At 43.4% G+C, this 19,095-nt stretch overlaps 1 protein-coding gene across 1 annotated transcript in view; it reads right to left on the bottom strand.

The window, feature by feature from the left end:
* Positions 1 to 12,700: 12,700 nt before the first annotated feature.
* The window catches only part of TMEM135 (transmembrane protein 135), a 156,625-nt gene continuing 150,230 nt past the window's right edge, over positions 12,701 to 19,095 (bottom strand). Inside the window, exons 13-15 of the mRNA XM_036388077.2 lie at positions 18,206 to 18,304; positions 16,662 to 16,729; positions 12,701 to 15,121 (exon numbers count right to left, since the gene is read on the bottom strand). Coding sequence (XP_036243970.1) covers positions 14,989 to 15,121; positions 16,662 to 16,729; positions 18,206 to 18,304 — 300 coding nt within the window. The 3' untranslated portion in view covers positions 12,701 to 14,988. The remainder of the gene's footprint in view (positions 15,122 to 16,661; positions 16,730 to 18,205; positions 18,305 to 19,095) is intronic.

Raw genomic sequence — 19,095 nt, forward strand, 5'->3', positions numbered from 1 at the left:
GGATGTTAATTATGCAGTACTTACCTTTGAGCTCTTTCTGGGAATCCTGTACCAATAGGAGAAGACATCTTGCTCTTCTGCCTCTCTGGGTGATGTGATTTCAGTGCACCAATCAGCAGTGGGCTGACAATGATCAGAAAACCTGAGAACTCATCTCTCACAGGCCAAGGATGAATTCTGTAGCTGACCAAGCAGAGAAAAGTAGATGAATTCTGTCTAGGCCGTATTAAGAACAGGTCAACCCTCATTAACTATGTTTGGCTTTGACCACACTGTTACTTGCATTACCATTCTTCTCCCGGTCTCAAAAAATATCTCTTACTGTATAAAGTAAAGGAGACTAAAGCATGGAAAAGTCTAACCAGAAACAGAGCAGAGCATTTATTGCCACTGGCAAAATCTCATGGTCATCCAATGACCAGATCTGGACAGGGAGCAGGGCCAGACAATCTCCCACAGTACCTCCAGAAAATACATCACTCTGTGATGCCCTGACAGTAGAACCTTCTTCTGTCGTACAACTGCAGATTGAAAGATCATCTTGATCCAAAACCCACATGTTTACAGTTAAAATGTTCTTTTTTTCCATTCAAAACAGTCCCAGACAGGACATGATGGACACGGAGCGAAAGAGGAAACAACAGACAGACATTGAACAGATTTGCCCAATGTCATAGAATAGACTGAAAGCAGAAATGGACTGTGTACAAGTCCAAATAAAGAAGGAAATGAGAGTTTTGAACCACTAAATCAAGGAAGATCGAGGAACATGACTGCTGAGGAGGGAAGGTTTCCAGAAATAGCATGCTGCATACAACAATTATTCCCTAATGCTGCCTCCAGATGTGTACAAAATCCCCTCAAAATCCCCATCTCCCCTGAGACAAGGTCTGTGCCCTCGTGACTAATGGTGGCTTAAGACCTCAACACATGTTGCAGAACTCACAGACAGCCCTGGCTGAGGGGAAAACCCACCTGCCTGCTCACCAGGCCGAAAGCAGAGAAAGGGGCCCACATGTTGCTAATTTGAATGAATTTGTCTGCTGTCTGCTTAAGCCAGGATACTCTGGAGAGTTGATCTGGGGACCACACTCACCTCAGCAAACAGAGGAGGAGCTATGCCTGCTCCCTGCGGCTCCTCTTCCAGCAGCTGCCTTTCCATACCAGCCAGGAGCCCCAGCAGCCTGCTCAAAGGTGCTCGTGCCCACCACAGCCCTGGGGGAGCCCAGTGCCCCCCAGCACCAACCAGCAGCACAGGGCAGGCTGGAGTCTAAGCCAACATGCACTGTGAGTGTTTCAAATCCACTGCGGCAGGCCTGCATCGCTGGCTTCCCACGTCTCCATGGAGAGGTGTGAAGATGTTCCTGTGGGAAGGTGTTTGGTGTTGCTGCTTGCCCAAGTACCTGTAATAAATACCTCATTTAACCTGATTTTTTTTTTTAAAAAAAGGTAATTACCCAAAAACGTTTCCATTTCTAAACTTTGCCACTTCTGTGACAAAAGAGAAAAAAGGTGCAAAATCATGTCTTTTTAAAAAAATGTTTTCAGCAAAAATAATGAAAGGAGAGCTGGAGCTCTTCATAAGAAGAGGAGACAGGAACTGTCAGGAAGCCTTGTGCAGCTTCCCATGGTCCTGTGACTCAGAGGGCTGCTGTCCCAGTGATCTGAGAGGATGTTCTCAGCTGTCATCCATGATCCTCTCACCTGCTACAGTGCAAGAACATTTATTCCATAAACCTTTCCAGAGAAAAATGTGTCAAACACTTCAAAACAAAATCAATGCATCAAACAGCAACGCCCACAAAGGAAAACATGGTTCTGCAAGTGGAAGGTGTTCTGCTTTCTGACAGGGCACACCATTTCTCAGATGCTGCAGGGTATAACTTGGGTTTCCCCTGGTTCACACAAATCCTAAGGAGGAGGGCAAGGATGCCTGGAACAGGCTAAAATAGACAGCTAAGCTCAGCTGCTCTTCCCCCACATGCTCCCAGCCTGGGCTGTAACCTGGCACTCAGGGTGTTCTCAGAATAGATGCTACTGACAACAACTGGCACAGAGTATCCCAGCTAACATTCCTATGGGAACCAAGAAATAATATCTTTCCAATTCTTTCCAAGCTGTATTGACTTTATATTCAGTGATTTAAAAAAATGTTGCTCTTCAGGGTTTGGTTTGTCAGTGTTAGAGCTGCTGAACATCTCTTTCTCCCCTCTCTGTCAGCAACAGGCTTGCTCACATCTGGCCTGTCTGGTCTTGCTCTCCGAAGACAGAGAGCAAAGTGCTCTATTTCTATTTCATTTCTGCCACTTATTTCTTTCTTTTTTCCTTCCTCCTTTACTGCAGTCACATGAATATGATCCAGCTGGGCCCAGGTGGCCAAGAAGGCCAGTGGCACCCTGGCCTGGATCAGCACTGGTGTGGCCAGCAGGAGCAGGGCAGGGATTGTCCCCGTGCACTCAGCACTGGTGAGGCCTCACCTCAAATCCTGTGTTCAGTTCTGGGCCCCTCACTACAACAAAAAACACTGAGAGGCTGGAGCGTGTCCAGAGAAGGGCAATGGAAATGGAGCACAAGTCTGATGAGGAGTGGCTGAGGGAGCTGGGGGTGTTTATCCTGGAGAAAAGGAGGCTCAGGGAGACCTTCTTTCTTCAGCTACCTGAAAGGAGGATGTAGCCAGGCAGGTTTGTTTTCTTCTCCCAAGTGACAAAATGATGGGATAAGAAGAAATCGCCTCAAGCTAAGGGAAGCTATTGGATATCAGAAAAAATATGTCTGCTGAAAGGGTGGTCATGCATTGTAACAGGCTGACCAGAAAAGTGGTGGAGTTACCACCCCAGAAATGTTCAAAATTATGAGGATATGGCACTTGTGGATATGGTTTTGTGGTGAACTTGGTGGTGCTGGATTGATGGTTGGATTTGATGATCTTAGAAGTCTTTTTGAACCTAAACAATTCAATGATTCAGTGATATCATAAAGAATCTTACAAGTATTTCCAGCTGTGCATAATGGTTCATGGTATTTCATTGATTGGTTCTTGACTTGAGATCTTCTTGGGAGCCTGATCTTTATGCTGGGAGCAATCACCACTGCTTGCTCCATCAGTGTGATAAAAGGTTGTCATTGGATTTGTAGGAACCCATAAATAAACATTCCAGAGATTTGGGGTGGGGCATCTTGTATCTTGCCTGTTGTTTTTTTCCTTAATAAAAGTTCACCTCTGTGAATACATTTTGTTCATCAGCTGCCTAATTTTGAAGGAGCTGTAGGCAGCACAAATTGCAAAAGACTCTTTCCATTGACCTCAGCTCCAGCTATGTTCTTGGAGGATGCAGACAGTTCTTCAGGATGGGTGTAACTATTGATGTTCCTGAAAAGAGTTGCAAAAGATCCTCTGCCCTCTGGGTCATTATCACTGCTGTCTCCCCATCAGGCTCTGTGCACTGCTCAGCAAGCTGAGGCACTTTGGGCTAGCTGCATCCCTGCAGGGATGGACCAGACCCCAGCAGTCCTGCAGAGGACCCAGCTTATTCAGAATGCAGGAGAGGCAGCTCTGGGCAGCTTGGGCTCAGCATGGGGGTGAGAGCCCATGGTTACACCCTGTGTGGAGCACTCCCTGTGACAGGACTTGCCTTAGCACTCTGTTTATGGTGAGGTAAGAGAAGCTCATCTTGTACAAAACCTCACAAATGAAGTGCAGCATAGCAGACACAGGCCTCAGAAACAATTCTTGGGTACTTTTGTTCTCATATGAACTCCAGCTCAGGGGTGCATCCTGCAGAAACAAGAAACTCCCCTCCCTCCTGCAGGAATGACACTACACTTTTGGATCAGTGCATCCCTGCATGGGCAACCCAAGGCTTATCGACCCAGGTCATGGCACCTCAATTCCATCTGAGGGTTCAGGGAGACAAAATGTGGCACTCACTGCACTGAAAAAATGCCCCAAGATCAAATCCACCATCACCCACTTGCACCTCAGTACCTTCTGGTGGGAAACCATCTGGTGAGAGCCTCTGTCCTTCCCCTGACAGCACTCACTGACAAACTGCATCCAGGCAAGTCACCTGAAAATGAGCACAGGCATCAAATGAGAGCTCTGTTTGTTGGTGTGTTATCAACAGCTGCAGATAATGAGTTTTTATGGTCATCACAGAGTGAGAGTGAAGATTTCTGAAGTGACTTGTGGGCTCCAGGTGCAGCTCATGCACTTGATAGGCTCCAGCTCCCACTTGAGTGAAGACTTCTGCAGCTGCATCCAGAGCAAACCCTATTTCAGACTTCTTTGTTCATCTAGAGACAACCCAAAAATCAGAAGGTAACACTTTGGTCTCAGGGAATTCAAATACTTCAATAGCACCAGATTTCATGCAAAAAATCTGCTAACAGAGGAGGGACAAGTAACCAACCAGGTATTGATGGAAGAAATTGGTTTGACCACCATATATTTTTTAGATATAATTAAGCTCAATAGTTTTATTTTCTATGGTTCATTTGTAAAAAAATCACCATTACCAGGAAAAGATTGGAATTAACCCTTAGCAATAGAGATTTTATAAAGCAGTTATAGGAGAGCAATACATACACACTTCATCTCTATTAAAATGTTTCTTTTCAATTCTCCTTTGATAAAAAAAGAAAATCAAATGTCTATTCTCATTGTAGCATCAAATTAAACCACATGGAACAAAACTAAGCAAAGTGCCAAACTTTTTGTACCCTGTGGTGTGTTCATCTGCACGTGTGTGCTCCTATGGGTGTATTTTTATATCAGCCTAAGCCATCTCATGGCATCAGGGCACTTAGGGATGTGAGGGATTCCTGGGTGCTGAGGTTTGGAAACATGTTTATTGATAGGGAGGTATTTCTCACCTTGGCATCTGAGCACAGTGAGGACTCCTCATCTTCCATGGGGGAAGCTCAAGAAGGAACCAGGGCTGGATCTGAGTGTTCATGACAGTCACGTAGCCAAGGGCTGTGTGGCTGGAGAGTACAAACAACTGTGTCTGTAAGAAGCAGCAGTACTTTCTTCAGTTCTTTAAAACCTCTAAAAGGAGATGAGAGCAGAGGACAAACCCTACAGCATGGTACAGGCATGTTGCAGGTTTGATCTCCCTTAGGCTCCAGATGAGAGACAAGTGGTTTCCTCTAAAAAGGAGCAATTTCTCAGGCACAGGAATGGCAGGAGAGTAGGAACCAGCCTACCAGTCTGCTGAGGTCCCCTGGTCTACTCCAAACAGGAACAGAGCTGCTTGATTCCACCCTCACTGCCTACCCCATGAAACCTATCCACTTTTTCATTCACAGTGTCAGAGCTTATTGGACAAACTAAAATTAAACCTGAGGAGCAACATTTCATCTGCTTCATGTGCCCCTGCACAAGGAGGAACTTAGAAATGCCAAATGCCTACAAACAACATGCAGTTGGCCTCCCTCTCCTCTCCTCTCCTCTCCTCTCCTCTCCTCTCCTCTCCTCTCCTCTCCTCTCCTCTCCTCTCCTCTCCTCTCCTCTCCTCTCCTCTCCTCTCCTCTCCTCTCCTCTCCTCTCCTCTCCTCTCCTCTCCTCTCCTCTCCTCTCCTCTCCTCTCCTCTCCTCTCCTCTCCTCTCCTCCCCACACAGTTTTTATGGCCTCATGGTTTTGTTGGCACAAAGTGTACTGTCTTCCCTGTGGAGTTTGGCACAGATTCACATAGCTTTTCAGAAATTTTGTATATCTCATGAGGGGCTGCTTTTCCTCACATGGCAGTTACTTGTTTTCCTCCTTCATTTCTTGACTTCAAAGGCAAAAGAAGGTATTTTGTTTAAAGAAGCAGCAAAAGGATGTTGATGAGAGCAGAGTGCATCCTCTCAGCAAGGTTTTCCCCCTGGAACATGAAAATGCTCCTTCTGTGCTGTAGGATATCTCCCCTAGGAAGGTTTCTCTGGCCAAGGAGGGAGGATGGAGATGCCCCTCCTGCTCCCAGGCACCCACCACAGCAGCCCCTGGGGATGGGCCTGCCTGGGACATGCTGGCTGCTCTGCCCTGGAGCCTGGCTGCAGCAGGGAGGGACCACAGGCAGCACGGGCCTGTTGGCAACACACCTGAAAGTCTGTGCACTTCCCAGTGAATTCACAGTGATTTCCAGGGAAGGACAAAGGGGGGAGCAAGAGGAAACAGGCACAGCCATCTCTGGTTTCCTCTCCTGCTTTGTCCGTGCAGTAAATTTTGGAGGTTAAAGCTATAAAATGCACATCACCCTGTCTGACCCTGGCCCTTGGCAAAGCAGCACTGCTCCCTCCCACAGTGACTGCCCACAGGAGAAATGTGTTTATGTGCATTACTGGCTCAGGCAATTAATTTGCAGCCACGATAATGAATCTGAGACCTTTTTGCCTGATTTCTCCCTCGCTGCCAGGCTGTCTGGGCAGTCCCTAGTAAGTCATTTCCCTGCATATCTCCTCAGGCCAATAGGAAACTCCATGAGTCACTTTCCTCCCTTTTAACAGCAGTAAGCAACAACTGGGAATCAGAAACTTCCTGTGAAAACAAAGGCACAGAGCCTTGCCTTGACAAGTCTAAATTACAACTAAATCTTTGTCAGTCCTCCAGCTAAGGCTGCCATGCCTCTCCCCGCACTGCTCTGCTCTGTGCAGCAGCAGCCCCTTGGCAGCGCTGGAGGTGTGGGAAGCCCTGTCCCTCCTCAAAGAATCATGTAATGATTAAGGTTGGAAAAGACCACCAGGATCACTGAGTCCAACAGTTAACCCAGCACTGCCAGGTCCACCACTAAGCCATGTCCCTAAGCAGCACACCAACATGCTTTTTGAACACTTCCAGGGACAGTGATTCATTCCACCACTTTCTTCTGCAGCCTATTCCAATGCTTAGCCACCCTTTCTGTGCAGAAATTTTTACTAATATCCAATCCTAACCTCCCTTTATACAGCTTGAGGCCTTTCCTTCTTGTTCTATTGCTTTTTGCCTGTGAGAAGAGACTGACTCCCCCCAGCTACAGCCTCCTTTCAGGCAGTTGTGGAATGTGAGAAGGTCTCCCTGAGCCTCCCTTCCTCAAGGAAAACACTCCCACTTTTCTCAGCCACTCCTCTTCAGTTTTGTGCTCCAGACCCTTCCCCAGCTCCATTTCCCTTCTCTGGCCATGCTCCAGCCCCTCCATGTCCTTCTTTCAGTGAGGGGCCCAGAACTGGACACGGGATTTGAGCTGTGGCCTCACCAGTGCCGAGTACAGGGGGACAATCCCTGCCCTGCTCCTGCTGGCCACAGCATTGCTGATCCAGGCCAGGATGCCATTGGCCTTCTTGGCCACCTGGGCACTGCTGGCTCATGTTCAGCTGCTGTCAGCCAGCACCCCCAGGGCCTTTTCCAAGGGGTAGCTTTCCAGCCATGCATCAATGATGCATCCATACCTCTAGACTGAAGGGTTCCTGGGGGTGTTGCTAGGACAGAAAAGGTGAGCTCTCAGAGCTACTTTGTTTGTAAGCTCAACAAATTGACATTTGTTGGCCAGGACCAACCAGGACACAGCCAGCAGGTCTTGGGACATATCCAGGAGTTTACACGGGCCAGACCTCATTCCCTCTGGTCAGTGGTTGCCCTAGGGGACTGGCCTTGGCAAAGGGACCCTTGCACCCCTGTGGTCCTGTGGGAGGCAGAAGGCTTCCCAGCATTATCACAGCTCACAAAATCCATGCAGAAGTGGCAGCACAGAAGGTCCTTGGAGGTTTTCACAACTGAAAGGAGCACACCACTGTCAAGTTAAACTGAACCTCAGGTGGATTTTGAGAATCATGATTTGAAGCTAAACCTCCAAAAATGGAGACTGATACTTCTAAGTCACTTAGGTATCTAATCCGTGCTCTACTGCAGGAGGGAGCGTACAGGAGGGGAGGAAGATCTTGCTTATACATGACAGCATAAAGTGCTTTCATTGTCAAGTCTTGGACAACATTGCCCAACACAGCAAGCAAAAGGTCACTCTTCCCTTATCAAACAGAAAACTCTTAAGAATGAGAGCTCAAAGAAAGATTTGTTCCAAGGTTCTGAGCTAATGTCTGAAAACATGGCCTCAGCCCCCCTAGATTCCCAGGAAAAACACTTTGCATTGCTACAAACACTGTTTTATTTGGACTCAGTCTCATCTTTGTGAGAATATTCTCCTCCCACTCCAACTTATTACAGCAAAATAATTTAAACCTAACTCACGGAATCAAAAATTAATCCCATGCTGAGTGGTATTATGATTGCTGGAGCAAGTAATAATTCCTGCCCAGCATCCTTGTCTGTGTACAGATCACAGCCAGCATTAAAGCCAAACACATCCTCAGCTAAGAAGGGCAGCCCCACTACTGCTGTTCCCAGCTGAGCAAAAAGGCTGAGCTCTCCCTGTTGGATCATCTTTGAAGTTTACAAGCCCTGGAGCTGGGATGCAGATAATCTTCAACAGCTGTAGGTTACCGTGGGGTTGGATGAGGACCATGCAGCTGAAGGGGGACAGACAGGTGAGCAGAAACTCCAGCTGAGGTGAGCAAGACTTCAGCATTCAGCTTCCCACAGGAGCGCTGTGAAGGCTGCTATCCAGGCTCCGTCTTTCCGAGAGGCACATGAAGCCTGAAGTCATGCTCACAAACAGCTGACCATCAGAGACTGCACGGAGCTGAGTTCCCAGGCAGGCCAGCATGTGAAGGGCACCATCAAAGGGGAGGTTTTCCATCAGAGCAGCTTTGTTCTGCGTGTTGCACGTGGCGGGGAGCCGCTGGGCACAGCTCTGATGGCAGAGGCCAGTCTGGCTCAGCCCCCTTGGCTGGGACTAATCTAATCCGCCCAGTCCTGGCTGACTCCAGCAGGGACTTGAGAAACAGGCTCCAAGGCATCAGGGGAAGCCTGTGGAGGTGAGTGGCCTCGGGCTTAACAATCCCCAGTTTGTTCTTGTGGCCACTGGTTTCCTGCCTGGGTACCAGCAGGCTGTGCCTGGGCAGATGAAGCTGGTTCCATACAGAAAAACCCATATGACAGGTGATGTCTTTGATCCGTGTAAGCCTGCAAGCATGAAGTAGAGCTATCAGCTACGTACCAGCCTTTTCATTTCCTGACATTCCTGCATGAGCAACACCGTTTTGTTTTTGGATCCAGAGCAGTTGGTGCTCCACTGACAGTTGTGGGACAGAGCACCTGACTGAACAAGACACCTGTTGATTTCCAGGACACCTCCTTGCTGTCCCTGTGACCTTGCAGAGGATTAAGCTGTACTGTTATATAAACCGACTGGATTTCTTCATCAGCCCTGATACATGAGCTGGGAAATCAAGGCCATGTGGCTTCAAATATGACTTTTGTCCAAGTGACTGTTCCTCATTGCACACTACCCAGAGCTCCTCTGGGTGAACATAATGCACAGATAATACTGCCTCAAACCCACATGGCAGTGATGGCAATGGGTTAACGACTGCACCACATGAGCCAATGTCTTTTTAAGCTTTTGAGTATAGTTAGAGCTGACATTTTGGTCACTTTTTCAACTAATGTTAATGGTCAAAGGAAAGGAGTTTCCCAGTTGAGTTACTCATCATGGTGAGGGGGAAAATTTCTTTAATTTTTTATTTGTTTTACAGCCAATAGACAAAGAGCAAACCAACATTTCTGGGTTCTTTAGAACTAGGTTTTTAATGTTTGTGTCAATGCAGTGCAATCAGCCGCACTTTAAGGTGGGACTCTCATATCAGATCTGTTCATCCCAGCCCAATTTGCCCTTTCTTGCAAGTTTTTGCTGTCTGCTATGGGAAAGCAGGCTTTCACTCTAAAATACAGAAAAAAAACTTTGCCTTTGTTCCTGACCCTGTGTGATCAGGTCTTCTGTAAACTTCAAGTAGGCCTGGGCACAGTCTCGTCAGCTCCTGCTCCAACAGCCAGCAGCATCTTTTATCTCTCCATTGTGGCAGCTCAAGGGAAAAAGCATCCATTGGATTCCATCAGTGTGAGGAGTTTAATCATTCACCTGGATTTCCAACCAGACTCCTCTACCCTGCATAAAATTTTGGCATTAGTGTTTAAAATTCTTCTGACTGTTCTCCATTTTAATTAGTGAGTGGAAATCTCCCTGGCCTGTGCCAGGGAAAAAAAAATGGTCCTTGAGATTAAAGTGGGCTCTAGTTCACATTTCTGCTTGCCATATTCAAAGCAGCAGCATGTTGGTAAAGCAAGTGTCCTGTTTGATGGAGATGGAAGGACATAATCCATCTGCTGCAAAAGTTGAGTGCTGTATCCTGAGTGAAGTGATCCCATTCCAGTGTGGCTAAAGGCAAGGAAGAGCACTGGGTGATTTTGCCAGTATATCCACAATGGCAATTTTAGGCTTCTTATGGGGGAAAAATTAATGCCTTAAATCTTAATGTATGAACAGGATAAATAAAACATCCAGGATCGGCTACTAAATAGTAAGAAAAACCCATGTAACTGCATAGCTCAAGGAAAAGTGTCATATTTTCCTGTTGCATTCTCAAAGGCGTGAGAGAAAATGTACTGGTTTTGTCAAAGGAGGTGACTAGTGAGGCACCCTTCCCCTGGAAATTGAGAGAAAAACCAATCTGGAAATGGAGACCTCTGGACCAATATTTAGGCATAAAGCTACAGCCACCAAAATGCCTTCACTGACCGGAACTGCATTTTGCTACATCCCCCTACTCCTGTGCTTTTCCACCAGAGCAAGGGCTCATAACACTAGTGTAGAATCACGTAAGTTGATAAAGACCTCTAAAACCATTGAGTCCAGACACAGAAAGCCTGGGCCCTGCCTCTTCCCCCATGTTAAATGCAGTTGTGTAAAAAAAAAATCCTCAAAATCATAAAACCTCAGTATAATCCTCATGGATTTTCTAGCTACCTTTTTGTGCCTTGTCAGTGCACGCACACTCAAGGACCACTTGTCCAGAAATATTTTCCCCTGACAGAGTTGTCAATTGAAGCTGCACACAAGCTGTTCTGAATCTGAGCATAGGCTGGGCTCAGACCACAGCAGACTCTTCTACCTGGGATGTCATCAGGAATCTGTAAAAAAACTTTCCCATGTCCTCAAACATAGGAATAGCACAGTGGCTTGGAAAAAAGGAAGGGAAACTCACAAAGGGGAATGACCCAGCACTGGGATGAGCAGAGGTGAGGGAGGCATGAAGAACTAAGCCATAGGCCATGCTTGTTTCTGGGAGCCATGGGTGAAGAAGCAGCAGTCTCCTGAGATGCCTGCAGGGAGCCAAGCACTGTTGCCCTGAGCAGACTCCCTAGGGACACCCAAACCTCTACTGCAGAAATGTGACATTTCAAGTTGACCCACCACTTCCCACCTACCCCTGTATTCCTCTCTGAAAAATAAACTTTTGCAGGAAGTTTGGCATCACCAGAGAGCCACCATCCTGTGATGATGAACATTAGGAGGCAGAAAGGGCTGGCCTTTCAGTCCCATGTGGCCCGACCATCCGGCCACCCGGCAGGCAGAGCTCAGGCTGTGCGGCTCTTCCCTGCCCGCACATCAGGACACCTGGTTTGCTCTGTTTGAAAAAGAAACAGTAACATCAACTCACCTCACCTCATTACTCATGGAAGTGCAGAGCTGAAGCTGCCAGCTGAACAGCTCTGGTGTTATCTCTTTGCTCCAGATTGCAATGCAAAATGTATTCCATTACCATCTGTATGGCAGATTATCTTTTGTCAAGTGAGCAGTTTGCTTTATCTCTCTCTTTGAGTGACCACAATCACCCCTCCCTCGGGAGGGGACATCTGATAACAGACTATTGAATGTCAGTGCATGACTGATAAGAACTCTAACATCCCATTGTGAGATGCTCCACCCAGAGGGAGGAGCCAAGAATTGCTACCCAGATAGAATCCAGAGGTTTTGAGACACCAGCACGGCTTTCTCCACTGGATTCCCCAGAGGAACAGCAGCTGTCTCTTCTTCTACTGGATCTTCAGAGGAAGAACATGTCCTTCTCTACTGGACCCCCCTGCTCCAACAGAACCACACCTGACACTTCAGGAGGACTGCAGCCACATTTCCAATTGGACTGCCACCAACACCCTGAGCCACAGGGTGTCAGGTTGGGTTCTGACTCTGTCAGTGTTGTTCTGGTGTACTGCATTGTTTATTTTATCCTTTTATTTTTTCTTCCCTATTAAAGAACTGTTATTTCCTGCTCCCATATTTTTTGCCTGAGAGCCCCTTAATTTAAAATTTATAGCAATTCAGAGGGGTGGGGAGGGTTTACATTCTCCATTGCAGGGGAGGCTCCTGTCTTCCTTAGCAGACTCCTGTCTTCCCAAACCAAGACACTCTTCACTGACATTGCATTATTACTTTATTTTGCAACAAATTTAAATGCATGGTCACATTCCCGGCATTCCTTCACCACCAGGAATCACTTCCAGGGCTAATGCCTGCAAACGGAAGAAGAGTCCACTGGATTAGATATAGAAAGAAGCTTTTTACAAGGTGAGGCACTGCCCAGAGAGATGGTGGATGCCCCATCCCTGGAAACATGCAAGGCCAGGTTAGATGGGCTCTGAGCAACCTGGTCTAGTGGAAAGTGTCCCTGCCCATGGCAGGGAGCTTTAGAACTAGATGGCCTTTCCTTCCAACCCAAACCATTGTATGATCCTATGACTTCATTTCACTTACAACTCCAGAGAGCTTATTAACAACGTGGCCAAAAAAGTCACTTTTTAAAGCAGCAACTGTTTATTATTGGGAAGAACATTAGGACTTTATTTTATTTTTCTCTTACATATATTCAATTTGAATAAAAATAATTTAAAAATTTTTAATTTCTCTTTATATTACATGAAAATAACTTGAAACAACTGTGAATTTTGGAAGCAAGAAACATAGACAAAACTGTTATTTAGCTGCTGAGATGTAGTTCCTGGATTTTTTTTCCCAAAAAAACCCCTCAAATAGCGAAACAATCACAATTGTCATTCCAGTGGAGAAACTTAATCCATCTATAAAATATCTTTAAGTTTGAGAATGGTATATTGTTACACTAGAAAGTATTCATAATATATTGTATGAGTTCTAATATACCACCTAAAATATATAACTTCTCAGACTTTACAAGGTCAAATACTTTAGACCATATTCCAGTGGAAAAACACTACAAATCTCTTACAATCCTTTTAAAGTTCTTGTTCAATTAACTTTTATTTCCTTTTGAGGAATTCTAATATAATTCCAAGCAACAAAATACTGTATACAAACTAGCTTGCAGAACTTTAGTCACACTAAATTGGACAACCACTGTTTAAAAGGATGAAGCACCTTTAGTAACAGTGACGATACATCACTGTTAGTGTAGCTGATGAAGAAGCAGATTTTGTGCACAAATTTGTAAAATTATCATGACAATAAATTTGATAAAAATGTATATTTGATAGTATATTCGATAGTAAGAAATTCAGCTAATTGGAATTAAAATATGGTTATGGCTGGGGTAAGATTACAGTGTTACAAGACAAAGAGTCTACTAATTAGTCCGGTTCATATTATCTGAAAAAGACTTCCAATAAAACACTGATTTCTTCTTTTTTCTTTTTGTTTTTAAAATACATGCAAACCTACTGCAATTTCCCTGGCTCATCTCGCTTCTTTTCCATTTTTTCAGTTGAATGTGAATATAGTTCATCTTCTCATTAACTTCTAGGGTAATGAACACCATTCAGCACCACCTGAATGGGTTATAATTAAAAAAGCTCAAAAAAGCAAAGGAAAAAAAAGCAATTAGCATGTCAAGGTTTCACTTTGGAACACAAATCTGCAGAAATATGTACTGTAAAAATGAGATGGACTTTGTGTAGGTAGTTATTTGCATTGAGTACCATATAAAATTTAATGTAACTGTGCCAGTCGTGAGTCCGATAGCCTGGTGGAAAACCACTCTTCACCAATAACAAGGGAAAAAGACTATTAATCTGATTGTCAAAACTGTTCTCTCCAACAGCCTAACCTCAGGGGTCAGTTCTCTTCCAAAGAAATGCTTGAAATGCTGGCTGGTGCTGCAGCCCAACAAACAGTCCAATGCCATCTAAGGTGACAATGTCAAACCCTTTCAAAAATAAACATTTTGCTTCAGTATATTTTATCTGGGGAGAGGGGAGGCGGGTGGGTGTTTTGCTTTGTTTTGTTTTGTTCTTGGCTTTTTTATTTTTGTAACTGTCTGCTGTTTCCAGCACCATCTCAGAGGCTGGAATGTTTCATTCCTTCCTCTGCCAGCTGCGTCCTTTTCCACTTGGCAGATGCTGACCACCACACCCGCCGCTCCTCGGCGCACAGCAGCCACCAGAACCACCTTCTTGTTTTCCTTGCCTGTTATCTGTGTCATCAGAGGAATTTACAGCCCTGGAATGTGATTTCTGAATCAATATGCATTTTCTTTTCCTAAGGAATGCCTTATTTTGCAACCACAGCTGTGAAAAAATACCCTAATTTTAACTAATGAGGGTGTGGTGGCTCTTTTGAGACAAATCAGTGACGCAATTTGAAAAACCAGGGAGGCATTTTCACCAGACTGCAATCTTTTTAAGATCAGGTAAAATTTTGGACCCAAACTATGCCAATTGTCTTCATTTCTAAATTAAGAATTACTTTTAGTTTTACCAAGAAATATTCTACTGGTATGAACTATGGAATTTTTGAAATTATGAAGCATATTTATGTTTTACTTCTCTTCTCTAAATATATTACTCATTTGTTTAATTCATTCAGGATTCTACCATACTGTCAACCAACTATAGCAATCCAGAAATGTTTTCTGCTTATGGAAGGGGCTTAATCATTAAGCCACACCTCCCTGCAAAGCTTCAGTATTTCTGATTGGTAAAAAGCTTTTCTCATTGAAGTAATACTGAAGTGGAGCCCTAGTCCTCCTCCATATATACGACTGTCAAGTTAATTAACTTTTCAGGACAAAATGCTGATCACATTCAATGTCGAGCCACACTGTTGTGTTCAAGACAGCTCCAGTGGTAGCTCCGGTGGCACAACTGTGTATCTTGGGTCAAGTTTAGGTGTGAAATCCTTGAAGTTCTTAGATGCTTCAGTACCAAACACATCTAAAACTTTCCTATTCATGAGAGCAAACCTGAAAAAGAAAAGACAAGAAAGTATGAATGCATGACTCACTTACTTATGAAAAATAAAATTATTTCATGTCATGAAAGTTTACCAAAATCTCTGACATATAGGCTTCAGCCTACACTGTTCAGATATTGAAAGTTTTTCACCTCAGGCAATAACGATTTTTTAAAAAATTGCATTTGAAAAATGTGGCTAATATTGTTTGTGTTAGTGTACTTCAAAAATGCAACTTATGAAAAAGGGTAAGGGTCCCCTTTTACTTCCAATTCCACAAAAAAAATGTCAAACCAAAATATACTACTGTTCTCTCTCACTCCAGAGCAAACTGTGGCCCTGCCTGCCCAAGTCTGGATGCCAATTTTCTGGGTGTTACAACCTATTTCCATTTTGTTGTTCTTCACAACTATGGAATGAAAAGCGTATGAAATATCAAAAGAAATTGCCTTTATGGAGAGAGTGTCAAAATTACTATTAGAGGGATTTACTTCAGATAAAATAAATGAGCAGAATATAATTTGTATTCCTTCCTCTCCTTCAATTAAGGCAAGCTTAGGATTAGTACAAAATGAAAAAATGCAGCCAAAATTGGACATCTGTGCTGACATCATTTCCTGTATCATGTTTGTATGGCCTTAGAGGCTGCCTGAGGACTGCCTCCAGGCATCCCAAGGAAAGCTTCCCACTAAATCTTGCAATGTATTCAATCACCTCGTATGCTGTGTGTGTGCCACAGGGAGTGTAGGTTTAACATGCTCCAGGGACTGGCCTCTGATTTCACTTCTATTTTTACAGCCTGGAGAGCTCGTTGTCACAAGAAACATTACCTTTTATAACCCCATTCATAAACTGATCAAGATTTGGATGCCTTGTTCCTGCCACACACAGCATCAGTATAACAGTGTACACTTCACTAAACTGTATTTTTGTAAGTCAGTTACAGCAAGATCTCTTTTTAAAAGAAAGTTTTTTAGATTCCTGCAGCAAAGAGGAAAAATATCCACTATGATATTACAGTGCATATTTATGATTATGATCAGTGAAAATTTTTCATTAGCTTTCCAAGAAAAAAAAAACCCTTTCCCAACTGAAACAGTTAAAAAAAAGTACTGAAACTTTCAAGTATTCTTAGGAGATATTCTGACATTTCCAGTAATGCTTTTAAACCCATAGTAATACCGTGTTATCAATCACTGTACATACTGATTTCTTCAACAGTCGTTTACTGGATTCTTCATGTTCCAATAGAACTTGAAAGCATCCCACCCTCCATAGGGTGGGCTAAAAAGGCTTCTAGTAAAATACTCATCTGCTAAATAGTCTTCACTAGAGCAGTCTGCTCCTGTCATTACACTAAACCCAGCAATGTCAGTCCAGCAGCAAAAAACTTCAAGGGTACTGGAAACCACTTGAAAAGCAAAGTAAATCCACAGGAAGTTAGCCCTCATGTACTTGTAGCACTCTGCTGCTGGCAGTGAATAACACAGAAAGCTGAGTGTGATCAATGACAGGTTTAGACAAGCCAGAACACAGCCCTGAGTACATACCTGCCCCTTGTTAGTCGTAAAAGAAATTTCCAGTATGAAGGTCTCAGGTTCTGAACTTCCATGACAGCCTGCAAGGAGAGGATTCTGTCAGAGACAGCTGACAGTGTCAGGCAAAAGCTTCATCTGCTACATTAGGTAGCCAAAATCAGCAAAAGGATTGTTATGGAACTCATTTTTACTGCTCTCTGCCGAATTCAATGCTTGTTTGACCACCACCAGCACAGACAAATATTCCCAGAATACAGTATTTTACCATTGGTGACAATTAACTTACATCTCATCGCAGAGAAAGCAACAACAATCATTATTCCTATGTACGTGACTCTGGACTGGTGGATGCCAAATTTATCTCCTACTTAATCCCCTATCCATTCTGCATTTTGTGATCCACCATTTCTTGTAGTCATATTTATATTTCATGCTACATTATCTTAAATAATGTCATACATTCAAAATCCATGTCTTCTCTCTATTCCATTACTTTTCTGGGTCACTTAGAAATATAGAGAATAACAAACATCTCAGCTTAGATCCTTTTTCTAATTTCTCCTTCCTTCTTCCTACTAAATCTAGCAATTTGTTTCTAGTCTTAGATTAGTTTTCCAATTAGTTATTAAGTAACCAAAAAACCCTTCTTTTCTCACATGAATTTTTTGTCTGTTAGTCTCACACAGTTGTCCCTGTCAAGAGTATTTTGGAGACCTTCAGGCACATCCCAAGCACCAAAATATCAATTCACTTTGATACTAGACTTAGAGCTATTCCCAAGTACATGGGAAGAATGAGGAGGAGGAGTGTCTCTTAAACATCCTGTTAAGCACAAGACTGCAGAAGATTGCTTTAGGGTCATTTTATATTCTCTTTATCGGGGGGCACAAAAAGTATAAATAGTTATGGAGGTCCAGAGAATATGTAGTTCATGCAGGGATGTTTCAGCAGAAGGTTTAGAAATGGTGAGATGTAGTAGAATAGTAGAGCTATTTGGGTAGCACTGAAAAGTTGATTTTCTAGCTGATGCAGACAATAAAAGGACTGAGGTTCAAGGCATGTAGCTAACTTGAGAAGTACAAAAAATGGTACTACTGCTTGTGTCAAATGGAGCACTTCAGTGTTTTTACTACTTTTGCAGATTTTTTCAATTAGGCAATATTAATTTAAGTGAGTGGAAACTTTCAGTTGATTTAAAAAAAACATAAAATATTGTATTATACTGTTTGCCTACTTGAAAAACTGTCCTTTCACATGCTCATGGAAGTTCATACATTAATGTTCATCTTCCGGGTGAGTGCATTTAAGATTCTTTCCAAAGAATTCAATGCTTTGTAAAATGTATTCAGCTGTAAGCAAAGGAGAAACTGAGTCCTAGGATTGACCTTCCCCCAGTGACACTCAAAACCAGGATGCAGGAGGCCCAGGATGCAGGAGCACGATGCTGTGAATCACTACATCTCACCATCTTTTCTACAGAACTATCTCCCTGTTCTCCTCTTTTCATTCAACATTTGATGTAAAGAATTTCATGCTGTGTTAGAGAACATACTTACTGCCTGAAAGCATATCGATGTAGAAATGGCATAGATGATGCTATCTGCATGAGGAAAATAAGGAACCTTCCCTGCTTCAATGCCTTTGAAGTATATAGTCTATAAAAATAAACAAAAAATGTTGAATGCAACAAAATTACTTTTTTATTTTACCTTTTAAAAAGAACCCTGCCAACCTTATATTTTTTTACATGCCCACAAATGTGATGTTGATTAAAATAGATTATAGATGTTGCACAAGATCAATCTAATAAGAAGCTATTACTGCACAGAACAGGACTAGCAACAGCTTGGGTGTTACAGAACCTAAACATAAAAAGGGGAAAGTTTGCTCCGTTAAATTCTTCATTTTAAAAAATCAAAAGAACAATCCAATAACTATTCAAACAAAGTGAATATTCACTGTTCTTAAACAGCTTGAAATCACATACTTTACTTTCTGAGAAAACATGTACAGTTTATTTTCCTGAGCACAGCCTGACCTTGCAAAGCAGCACACGCCTCTTTGGTCAGTTACCCTTGGCTTGCATAAGATGATAAAAGTAGTAAAAAAAAAAAAAAAAGAAAGAACACATAGTGCTTTTCTTATTTCACCATAGCCAAGATGTTTCAAAGTCCACAGAAAAGCATCAGCAATACAAGATAATACTGTTTTTTTACAACTGGAGTTCTAAAAGTCATTATGGATAACTCAGATTTGCCTTTATATGACCAACTGCCTTCAGAGGTTGGTCTGGGATAACCAGGAGGAGGAAGAGAGTATCTTCCCTTTTTACATTTCATTTTATGTGTAACAAAAAAAAAAAAGTTTCTTCTTTTTATGTTCTTTAAAACCAATTCTGCTCTGGTAATGGAGGTGGATAATTATCACTAGAGAACAAGGCCTTCAA

This window comes from Molothrus ater, chromosome 2, assembly GCF_012460135.2.
Source record: "Molothrus ater isolate BHLD 08-10-18 breed brown headed cowbird chromosome 2, BPBGC_Mater_1.1, whole genome shotgun sequence".
Classification (NCBI taxonomy): domain Eukaryota; kingdom Metazoa; phylum Chordata; class Aves; order Passeriformes; family Icteridae; genus Molothrus; species Molothrus ater.